The 12,460-nt window shown below is 35.8% G+C and overlaps 1 protein-coding gene across 3 annotated transcripts in view; it reads left to right on the top strand.

Annotated features, from left to right (window-relative positions):
* Positions 1-10,320, top strand: part of PAPOLA (poly(A) polymerase alpha) — a 44,770-nt gene extending 34,450 nt beyond the window's left edge. The window contains exons 18-22 of one of the 3 annotated variants that reach the window (XM_083863574.1): positions 466-566; positions 3,048-3,268; positions 3,642-3,707; positions 5,320-5,394; positions 7,489-10,320. In XM_083863574.1, the coding sequence (XP_083719700.1) occupies positions 466-566; positions 3,048-3,268; positions 3,642-3,707; positions 5,320-5,394; positions 7,489-7,584 (559 nt within the window). In that variant the 3' untranslated portion in view covers positions 7,585-10,320. The remainder of the gene's footprint in view (positions 1-465; positions 567-3,047; positions 3,269-3,641; positions 3,708-5,319; positions 5,395-7,488) is intronic. The other 2 variants (XM_083863573.1, XM_083863572.1) reach the window with 2 other exon arrangements.
* The last annotated feature ends 2,140 nt before the right edge of the window (positions 10,321-12,460 follow it).

The following is a 12,460-nucleotide window of genomic DNA, read 5'->3' as shown; positions in this document are numbered from 1 at the left end:
TTGTGGCTGGTCACTTGAAGGTTCAGGCCTTTGTTTGGGGTGATTTTAGACTGAAGTCATCATTGTAACAGTCTGTGTAAATTAAAAGCAAACTTTTTGTTCTAGTCCTTCTACACTAGTTTTGTTTCATCTTTCAGTACATAGTTGCTGTGTTTTCCCATGCACATCATTTTGGGTGGACACAGCCTTAATTTTTGCCTGTCTTAAATACAGCCTTTTTCTGCTCTTGAAAACTGTCATTGGGTGATATAAATTAACTATTTGAAATAGCTTCCATTGCTTGAGTTTGATAGTAGATTGCCAAGTGCTCACTTTTACCTTTTTACTTACATAAGTTCTCCTCTGTACTGTAGGCAAAGTACCAGCTGTGGTTACTGGTCACACATATGATGTGATGAAAGACAGGTCATGTAACACCATAGCTTTCCTAATGTCTTCAGCATTTCATAATTTTTCTCTTTTTAGCAGAAGCAGTCCTGCGCCAGCTGTAACAGCAGCATCTGTGACCAACACACAGGCTTCTGAAGTCACTGTGCCACAAATAAATTCCAGTGAAAGCTCAGGGGGTAAGGAAAATGGCATAGCATGTTGTTTCTATTGAATTTTTGGTAATGTTTATAAGGCAGTTTTTCTTCCAGCTTGAGTCTTCTAGTCTTTACTTAACACATGCTATAATGTGTTCTCTTTCATACACATAGTTCAGTAAATTTCTTAAGGATTCAGAAAATCACAGAGGAATTTGCTGTGATGTTTACTTATTTTATTCTTAGATATTTATATTTGCCATTCACAACAGCAATAGTGTTTCAATGACCTACTGTAGGTCTGTAGTTTGGCTAGCTAAACGAGGAAAAAAGTATTTGAAGCTGGAAGAACAATTTTTATATTTATTTTTAATTCATTTTGTAGTTAAACTCAAGGTAGTTCTGTACTGTCTGTTTGTACTCTGTGCTCCCATGTTCCTGCTCCTTGTGCTTCATGAAATTGATTCTAGGAATACAAAAGACTCAGATGTAAGCAGAAACACTTTCCTTAGCGATGTCTGTTCAGATGTGTCTTACTGTATGTGCTGACTTTATCCTCCATTTTCTGCAAGAAAAAACTACACTTGACTTAAAAATAATTTTAAAATTTGATTCTTTAGTCAAAGAATAAAAGCATCTGGTGAAAATATTCTCTTAGAATCAGTTACTCTTTTTTTTGATGGAGCTTTAGCTGTGTACAAGGAGCAAGTCAGAAATAGATGGAAAAGGGGAGCGACTGGTTAGCCTTTCAAAATGAAATCTCTCATTTCACTCTTGACGTGTGGCATGGTTTAGTCTTACTTCTCTCTGATTTTTATCGTGTCACAGGTGCATCAATGTGAGTAAGTTTGTCCATGAGCACTAAATGGAGCTTAAATGGCGTGACTGGTTTTTGGATTTGGAAGCATATCAGAAGTTGTTCATTCTTGTATTTTGGTTAATCAAAATGTTAATCACCTGATAGTTGTTAATGAAAAATTTCCTCAATGTATTTTTTCTCATCCTGGAGCATCTCCCTATGTGCGCTTATTGGTTTGAGGTAGGCAATTGATGAGATAGAGCTTTGTCATATGGAGCATTTTTCAAAAGGATGTCTATAATATCACTTCTTTATTTGATGCTCTGTGATGACTTCATATTTGTCACTGGGTAATCTAAGCCTGAGAAGTGATAAACTTCATTTTTGAGTGAAAAAGGGAGTATCAGATTGCTCTTGGATTTGATTTAATGCGGTCTTGGTAATGCATATATATATGGCTGAGTATAGAAGCAGTAGAATTTCTTCAGGTACCACAAGTACTACAGCTGTATTTTACAGAGCTCTCTCTGGGCTCATACAGCCTGCCTTAAGCAGGGTTAATGAGGCTAAGCAGAGTGTCATTGCCATGGCTACCCTGTGTCTGGTACAGGAATTCTTTCTCAGAATCATGTGTTAAGGGCTTGGAATGGACCTAAAAGATCATCTAACCCCAACTCCTCCTCTCATGGGTAGGGACACTTCCCAGTACACCAGTTTGTTCAAGGCCTTAACTGACCTGGCTTTGAACACTGTCAGGGTCAGGGCATCCAAAACCTCCCTGGACAATCTGTTCCAGCGTCTTACTACCTCACACTAAAGAATTTCTTCCTAATACCTAACCCAGGCTCCCCTCTTTCAGTTTGTACCCACTGCTCTTTGTTCTATCACTACAGTTCCTGACAACCCCTCTGGCTTCCCTGTAGGCCCCCTTCTGGGAAGGGGGAAGGTACTGGAAGGTTGCTGGGAGTTCTCCATGCAACCTTCTCTTCTCCAGGCTGACCAGCCCCAATTTTCTCAGTCTGTCTTTGTAGGGGAGGTGCTCAGTCCTCTTATCAACTTCATGGCCTCCTGTGGACTTGCTCCGACAGTTCCATGTCCTTCTTATATTGGGAACACCAGAATACACAGTATTCTGTACACCAGAACACCAGTGTACACAGCACTCCAAGTGGAGTCTCACAAGAGCAGGATAGAGGGGGAAAATCCCCTCCCTTGACCTGCTGCCCACACTCCTTTGGCTGCAGCCCAGGACACGTTTGGCTGTCTGGGCTGTGAGCACTTTGCCAGCTCATGTTGAGTTTTTCATCAACCACAGCTCCCAAGTCATTCTCCTCAGGGCTGCTCTCAGTCACTTCTCTGCCCAGCCTGTGGATGTGCCTGGGATTGCCACAACCCAGCCACAGGACCTTGCATTCACTCTATTGGACTTCAAGGGGTTTGCACTGACCTGCCTGTCCAGGTCCCTCTGGATGGCATCCTGTCCCTCCAGTGTGTCATCAGTGAACTTGCTGAGGGTGCATTCAAGCTCAAGAATGAGCTTGAAAAAAAACTGTGCAGTGTATGCACACTTGCTGTTCCAAACATGATACACCAATAACTGTACCAGTTCCTTGATGCCTGCTTGATGTCAGGGGTTTTAATTAGAGAGCAAAAATACCAGTGATTGAACTGAAATGATTGTGTCGAGTCCTCTTGTTGAAGATCTTTAAATTATTTGTCCATAGGTACTTCAAATGAAAGCATTCCTCAAACTGCCACACAACCAGCCATTTCTCCACCACCAAAGCCTACCATCTCTAGAATTGTTCCCTCAGCGTATCTATTAAATCCATCACCAAGAAGTTCAGGAAATGTTGCAACAAAAATGCCTAGCCCTGTCGCAGCAGTGAAAAGGACATCTTCTCCCCATAAAGAAGAGTCTCCTAAGAAAATTAAAATTGAAGAGGTATTTGAGATTTTGAGATCATACCATAGCAATGTTCAAAACTTTGAATATTCATTTCACCCAGAGTGCTGATTTTCATACTCCAAGTTTCAGATATTTCCTATTCTGATTGCATTGCTGCTTGATGTTTTCAGCTTGCCAAGGTGTTAGTATTTTCATTTAGTTGATACTCATCATGTGACACATGTACTGCATTAGCACAAATGCTTAGAATCTAAATTCTTATCTTAAAAGTAATTATTTTGGTAAGTCTCTATAATATGCTGTCTTACAACTAATTCTGTCCTTTTAAACACTTTGACCTTATTTTCTTGTTGATTTTTTTAAAAATATGATTTTATGATTTGTGATAGTTTCTGTGTTTGCTTTTCAGCAGGATGAAATAAGTGAAGATACTAGCTGTATAGATTTGAATGAACATGAAAAAATGGAAACTAAGGTATCTATGCCTAGACTATATAATTTTGTGTATATTAATTGGGAAAATAACTGTTTCTCTCTCTAGGAATGACTAAGAGTGTGTCTAGATAGACTCTCCAGTAATGATATCAAAATGATACCTTTTTTTTTAATGTTTATGTCAGTATTGATGAATTGGACTCCATTGCCCGCTGCCATGCTAAGTTGAGCCCAAATTCATAGTCACTAGGACTGTAATTTTTTTGCTGATCATTTACATAGTATTATTCATGGTGGAAAAATTAGTCATTATATTAATATTTCAGTTTGTTAAATTAGATCAAGGATGTGTCAATATACCTTGTTTTTTCTCCATCCCAAAACTGATGCATGTTAATTAGTGAAAGAACAATTGTCCTATGTATTCTATTTGGAGTTTGTATGTTGGGCTGAGAATCCTAAAGCCAGCCACCTTGTTCACTTTTTAAAGAAATTTCAAGTGATAGTGAGTAAATCATCTCTGGCAGTGAAATTACTTTGTAAAGTTGCAGCATACAGATTGGGGACTTTGGAGATTAAATGTTCCCCTCTCCAATATCTTGTAATTAGCAGACAATTCTTGTGCTTAGTGGTGAACAGAAATGGTGACAGACTCTTTTTAGCCTTATGATAGAACTCTCCAGTTGTGATTTTGCAGTTTTTATGGGGCACATTCTGTTGTCTCTGGAATACTCTGGAAATCATGCTTAAAGTTAAATATAAGTTCTTTGGTTTATAGCTTCAACACCCTTAAACAAGGAATTGTATCTAGTTAGGCAGTCACCTTGCAATGTCTCTGAACTTAAGATAGGTGTGGGCAGAAATACATGTAAGCACTTAATCCTCACTTCAGAAATAGATCCACTGGATACAGATCCTTATAAAAGACATAGGTAATCCTGTTAGTTTTTATTGGCAGTCTCCTCTAAGTCTTTATCCTTAATATTTATGGAAGGAAATGGTGGAATTAAATTTCTTAAAATAAACATCGGTTTTCATCCATTGAGATGGATTGCTTTTTTTAGGGTGTGTTTACTAAATGGTACACTTTGAACTAGCACACTGCTTTTATTAAAATGAGAACCTGCCATTGTCCTGCTTTAGTCCTGTAGCCCCACTTTTGTACCTCAAAAGTGTCAATCTCTGACACTTACCTATTCATTCAGAAAGTTGATTCAACCCATAAAAGTAGCATGAAAAATTTTCTGGCAGAGTGGCAAAAGCTGTGGAAAAGCTGTTGAATTTTTGAACAATTTCTGTAGCTTTTCACCTGATCTTCCTTGATAATACACTTTTTGTCTTTAGTGAGTTGAATGACATGTAATGTTTTGCTATAGGATTCTGTATAAAAGGTGTTAATTGGTTAAACAAGTGACAGCTGATGAGTGATATAGCTTGTGTTGATGTCAAATCCCTAATAAGTGAAACATTCTCCAGTGTGGCGATTCCTGTATCATAAAAGGAAGGGTGTCAGTTTAACAAGCACCAATGCTTGTATTTTTCTTTCGCTGTATATGCACAGTGTAAAGCATTCTGGAGTTCTAGGTGTTCTATATAAGTAACCAGTTGGAAGTGGTGTAACTGAGGTGATGCTTTTGGTTTTTTTTTTTCAGGAGCAAATTGAGACAGAAGTGAATGTTAATTCTCAAACAGAAACACTTCAGACAACTTCTCTGCAAGCTCCTCAGGTACTGTTTTTAAAAGCAATATTGCCATGCAGTGTTTGTGTGCTAATCTGTGGTGAAAGAATTGAAACTGAAATGAGTCCAGATGTTAAAAATAAATGTATAATTTTAAATATAAATCCATTGTATGGAAAGCTACTTGTTGTTACTGTCACAATTTTTGTGTTTTAGATGGTCATTGATCTAATTGAATGTGCATTGTAGCTAAACATGTATGGCTTGCCATACAAAGTGACCGAAGCTGGATTCGCTCTTCTGAATTGTGCCTTCAAAGTAAGGGGCTCAGTTTATTCCTTTGTGCTTTGCACATCACAGAATAATCCTTTCTAACAAGGAAACAAATGATTTAAATAGCTGCTACTCAAAGATAGCCAGGTAGAGGTTGAGGATGTCTGAAATGTGACTTCAGATTCTAATATTTGGTACGAGAGACAAGTTGAAAGCTTGTCACTCCTTAGCCATCTGGTGTTAGCAGTGTAAGGTTCTTTGGAAAACAGTAAGAATTCTGTATCATTCACTTAAATCTTTGTTTCTAGTATTGTAACAACTTCTAGAGAGAACATGTTTTTTACTAGCGTTTTTAAACTTAGTGCTCTGTTGATTAAACATCACTATCAAGCGCTTTATGCACACTTGAATCATTAAAGTATGTGTAGTGAATGTGTTGGTTGAAAATGGAGATTGTTGCAATAGTAATAATGGTATTTCTTACTGGACATTTTGAACTATATGAGCAGTACTGAATAAAGATAGCAAAGTTGTTTGGCAAAAACTGTAGATGCTACACGGATTTCCTAAACTGCTTCGGGGAAGTTTTTAGATCATTTAGTAAGTACATCAATTTTACTTTGTCTGTTGTTGTGGGGGATCTTATAAAGCTTTGTAGCTTTTTTACAGATTGTGTGATTGTTACTTTAGCAAAACTAATCTGGAAACTACAAAGGATGGTGAGCCTCCTCTGTAATTTTTCAGTATTCTTGTTGGCTTTGTTTAAAACACTGTCCATGTTGCAGAAAATAGAAACATGTAAAACTCCAGATCGGCACCAATGTCGGGGTTACTCAGGGCAGGGGTGACGTGAGGTTCACAGCATTTTGCCCTGGGTCCTTGCTACTTTAAGCTTTGCTACTGCATCAGTCAGTGTTAACTTGATTTATTTATTTTTAATAAGGCAGCAGTTAAGAGCAGTAATTTTAATGCAGCTTTCCCCATGTATCAAATGTACCTTATATAAAATTTGAACATTTGTAATGTAAGAAAACACGTTATGATAAATGATATGAAGTATTGCATAATAACTGCGTTATTGGGATGGTAAATAATGTGCCACAGTGGAAGTGAAAATACTTAAACACCAAACTCACCCCAACCTTAGAGGCATGTATGGCAAGTGAGAAATTAATGAATCTCACTGAACCTTGGGAGTGTTTTTTTTCTGTGTTTTCCTTTTGTTTGTTTTAGATGTGATTTTGCTGAATGGTATTTAAGTATTTTAAGTGAGAAAAAAGTGTTTAGATTATTGTCAAGGCAGAATTCTTAACACATTAATACAGTAGCTTTTTAGAGTTTGTTATGCTTTTTTTCACATAAATCTGAATCAATATGAAAAATTGGAGATTTGACTGTAGAGTTTTTAACAGTCTGGAATATGAATGTATGAAGACACTTTGGATTTGGAACTGTTTTTCATCACTCATCTGTGAGGGCAGAGACTTAACACTGAATTGTTAAGAATGGCTTTTAAATACTAAACATGTAGATCAGATACTAGATGTGACTAATCAAGCACCCTTATTATGTGGATGTGGTACTGTAATACAGGTTATTAGTAGGCCCAGCATTATCTGCAGCACTTGCTAATTTCTTGCAATTGTAAAAAATGAAAAGCACACCAAGATTTTTGTAGAAATTTTCCTTAGTAAAGACCATGTAGGCAAAGGAAATACCTGCTTCTCTCTTTATAATCTGTAATTATCTTCTTATATGCCTAAAAAGTCTAGTAGAAATCTTTGTTTTGAAAGTTAATGCTAATTACTACAATATTTTTCTTTTTATGTTCACAAAATTAAAATACAACCAAACTTCTTTTCTTTTCAGAAAACACCCAGTACAGACCTTTCAGATATCCCTGCTCTTCCTGCAAATCCTATTCCTGTTATCAAGAATTCAATAAAATTGAGATTGAACCGGTAAAAAACACCTCAGGGGTCCATAAACAGTATCTGCCAACTCAACCTGTTGTCTTCTAATAGAAAAAAAAAGGAGAACGGAGGGTGCAAGACTAGAACATAATCGCAAATGGATTTAGGTATATGTTGTGCACTTCCCTTTCTGGACTAAAGTCGCCGCTTGATTGGAAGTCCAGGTTAGTATGTGAAGCCAGGAGTACAATTAATGTGTTAGCAACAGTTACATTAAATATTTCGAAGGATTACTGCCTTTAAAAACATGAACACTATTTGTAGCCATATTTGACATTCTGATTGAATTTGTTTGATGCATTGTTTCAAAATTGAGATAAAACTGGCATAAGAATCCCTTAAATGCACTTTTATGTACTTTTTTATTGGAGTATGACTAATTTTAGATCTTTAGCTGATAAAATTTCATTTTATTGAAGAGTCTCTTCAATAGTTTGCAAATTGGATGACATTCTATGATATACTATACATTGAAAACAAAGTGTATAGTATATTAGTTCAACTGCCATCAAGCAGCAGTAAGTCTTTAAAATGTAATGTCAAATCTTGGGGTCGTAAGATGTAAGTTGAGGAAGTAATTGGGGAAGTTTTGGTATTGGTGGGACATGATTGAGATGTGGTCTACTTTTATTTATAGGATTGTTTTAGGGTGCATACAAATCAGCAATCAAACAGTAAATAAACTTTCTTTTGAGCCAATTGAACTCCTTATTCCCTTTTTTATCCCTTTACTTCTTGGGAAAAGCTTTTGCATTTAGTGTTGGGGTTTTGGTTTTATTTTTTTTTATTATTATTTTTTAGTTATTTTTTCAGCTTGTATGCACCATGTAGAACAATAGTTATTTATACAAAATAAAAATAAGCCATGTACTCATTTGGGTTTCCCCCCTGCCCCTCACCTAGTTCTAATACCTTGTGGCCTCTAGGCACAAACTCAAAATTTGCCCCATAACTAAAGTGTTTAGGTAAATATTGTGTGCCTGTGAAATACACCACCTGTCTTGATGGCCTTTGAATCACTAAATATGATTTTTGTACACTCCATAAAGGTCCTGTATGCATTAAAAAGCTTAAAATTTTAAATAAAGACAAAAAGATTTTTCCCTAAGAATTTTAACCTTTTTATTTTTAGATAGTTCATCACAAGTAGTTTTACATACTGAACAACACCAAATTTTTAAAAATCATATTTCTAGTAAGCACTTGACATCTAGTGAGCTCTCTTACTCCTATTTTTTGTTCTTGTAGTCCTATCAGAAAAGTAACAGCTTTTTGTTTTGAAAGAACTGAAGCTCTCATGGCAAAGAACAGCAGTATTTGAGGAACATGAGGGATACCAACAGTAATACCAGATGTAGATAACAAACTTCATGTTACTATTACTTAAGTCTGAAATATGTGGGATGTCAAATCATACTTCCCATACTTTGATTAGCATGTTTTATGAACTCCCTTTTCCCATTGTGCTCCATCCTATTACACATGCATCTTTCATGTTACAAGTTAAATTACTTACACTCTTCCCCTTATCCTTCTAAATTAATTCTCCAAAGTCAGAGTGTAGCTTATCTTTTACTTAGGCTGTGCAGTAACTGAAGGTTTTTGTTTTTTTTTTTTTGCCATTTGTCTGAGATGTCTAGTATACAATATTTCTCTTTTCCTTGCCCTGTGCAGCCTGCTGTCGTCCACCCCCCAAAGAAGGTTATATCTTAACAGTTGAAGTGTACAAGCTGTCTGTGTATTTTGTGTAGCTATGGAGTTTAGATCGAAATTGCCAGGCACAAATTTAGTCTTGTCATTTTGTTTACACATCGGAAAATCTTTTTCATTTTATTAAACGTTTCATGTAACTGCACCCAAGTTTTGCCAAGCTGGAAACTTGGAACCTTTCTGTATAGTGACTTTTTAATTCTAGTTTTCATAACCTGGAGATCAGACTGTTGCTTTCGCATGATGTACGTAGTGTCTCATGACTGGAGTTTGCTTTGTTTTATAGTATCTGTACTCCTTGTATTTTTCAAGAGCTATTTTGTAAACAGATGATGTATTTCTCCATTGAAAACACAATAAAAAACAGCACAATCCCATGGTTGTCTGATTTTTCTGAATGCACTAAAATTGGTTTTACTTTCTTAATTCTTACTTCGCTCTTAAATTTTCTGCTAAGGCAAAATACAGTATGGCCTAAAGGAAATAGAGTAAATAATGCTTATTTAGACAGTATTCATTTATGTTTGCTATAGAAAATGGAAGTAACACTCTGAAGGATGTTGGGTTCTGGCTATTAAAGGGAAAGTTTGTGAATTGTGTTTTGGCAGAGACAGAGTTGCCAAAAACACACAAACATTTGAAGGGCATCCATTCCATCTCTCCATCCAAAATTCCTAAAGTGGACAAAACTAGAAGAAACATGTGCCTAAACAATTTGGGGGTACACTATTTTCTGCAAAAGTTTGAACTTAATTTTTTAAAAACATTGGCTGTAAGAGCTTTGGCAGCTCAGGCTTTTCTTGCAAGTGCCTGTTCTTTATGTCAGCAGATGGCACTATTTCTCTTCTTGTTAAGTAGTTAAAGCGTGTCCTGAAATAAAAGTAAAAATTGCAAGTAGCTGTGCATCACTTGATTGATCTTTGTATCAGCATGAGCCCAATCCTCCAAATGCTTGATGTGAGTAACTTTAATAAGTAGTCTCCTTTTAACTAAAATGTCTTTAACTGCTAAAACCACTGATGATTATGGTCTTCATATTATAATTGCCCTGCCAAAAACAATAAACCTTTCTGTTGTATATATTTTTCACAGCGTGCAATTGCTTGTCGTGTTTAAAACAGATTCATCATTTTTATATATCCTGCCCACCACATCTCTCTTTCATCACAGCTGATGATGTTATTTGTGGCTTTAATTCATCTTTTATTTTTTCTGACCAATAAAAATCTGCTAGTAGATACACAAATTTCGGTACAGTGTCTTTCAGGCTACTGGCAATAGGTTTCAATAGCGTGTTTTTCTGAGTTGCCCATCATCAACCTCCTGAATTAAGTTCACTGACTCATAAGGATCTGCAAACAAGAAGCTGAAAATTACTGTTGTAGCCAAAATAATTAACATTAATAAGCCATGGTTTAACAGATGGCTTTAGACATACTGATTGGAATCAGACATTTGAGTTGATGAGTTCTAGCTAAAGTTGTGCTTCCTTGTAGGTAGTATGTGTGCATGGCACTTCTTATTAAATGCACTTCTTAGTGCATTTCTTAGTTTTGAGGGGTTGTCTTTGTTTTGGGTTTTTCATGAACTGCAAATTTTTTAAACTTGTAGCTACGAGTATATGGTAACTGAGTAGTAATAAATATCAATTGTTAGTAGATGAACCGTGATGGGAGAATTAATTTTATCAACAGTGAAAGATGAAACAGTTCTTCAGTATTTAGAACAACCAAAAGTAACTCAGCATAGCAGGAACACAAGATATTGATTCTGGGCCAGAACCTATACTTAAATGCATGAAAAACTACTGTGATAGTTACTGAGGAAGCAGAATATGTTTATCCTCATAATAGATACTATTTGGAAGTTGTTTGCATTTCTGCAAAAGGTATTTTACATGTTTTAGTGATGCTGGCATAATTTATGTAAGCTTATGAACGCACTAGTGTCGTGTACTAGTGCCATCATTGTGGCTGGACAATACTTTCCAAATTTCATCACTTATTATGCAGGTCTTGATGGTACAGTCAGAAATGTCTGAATTCACATGTATTATCTGAATACTTAGTGATTCAGTTAGTGTGTTTTTAGAGATCCAGTATTCATATTGAAAAATGTCAGTAACACATACAAATCAGTATGTATGTACTGATAAATTCAGTAAACTGAATTTAGTTTAATAATCATAGTAGTAATAAGTGTGTTCAGTAGAAACAAACCCATCTTGGTTTTGTTGGTAGAGGCAGATGCAGTTTGATACACCTACAAAGTTCAGACTAATATTTGAAATATCTACCAACATCAGGTAATACTGTCACCAAAAGAATGCAAACTTTAATACGAAACTGCAGTGGACATGTTCTGTGAAAAAGATAATTTGGTGAACCACTGCTGGATATTCCATCTGTGTTTTGGATATTTAAACTAAGGATTTTTTTGAAAAATAAAATTTAGGTATGTTTTGTTTTTCTAACTAAATTCTGGAATGCTGTCTTGAGGTAACCTTTTTTCTGCCTGCCACACTTAATTATGAATTATATTAATGAATTAACCAGATCACAGGTCCTATCAGCAAGTCTGGATATATTAATTACCTCAGCATTTTTATGATCTTTGTTCTAGTGCAATGTTTAAAATAAACTGAGAATGACAAATGTCCTTCATGCTATATTGTAGTCAAATTTAAGGGTTATAGTAATGGTTGGGAAAAAATATTTTATGATATATGTAGATATTATTAAGCTTTGATTTTGTGTTAAATTACTGTCTTTAAATAAGAGCTAGAATCCATTAAAGTAATAGGAAAGGATAAACAGGAAAATTATTGTCTTTGTAAGGTGTTAAAAGCCCCAGCTTATTAGGTAAGAAAAGCTGCATTTATTTATTTAAGGAACTAGCCAATGCATTTAAACTGCCCCATGGTGACTGTGACCCACACAGATACTGGGACAGCTTTCCAGTGCAAATGCCCTTTTTGCTCTCCTATCTATGATTTGGCATTCCTTTTTTCTGTTTGTATTTGTAGAAGTCAATCACCTGAATAAGGTTACTTCAGTAAATTTTGCATGCCTAAAGTCTGAAAAATATGAAATTTTTCAGTTCATCTGAGGTTATTTCTGTGGCACTTGCTTCAGTTAGGGTAAAACACTGGCCTAAAG

The sequence above is a fragment of the Zosterops lateralis genome (assembly GCF_965231275.1).
Source record: "Zosterops lateralis genome assembly, chromosome: 6".
Classification (NCBI taxonomy): Eukaryota; Metazoa; Chordata; class Aves; order Passeriformes; family Zosteropidae; genus Zosterops; species Zosterops lateralis.
Note: the sequence above shows the minus strand (reverse complement) of the source record. Positions and strands in the feature narration are given on the sequence as shown.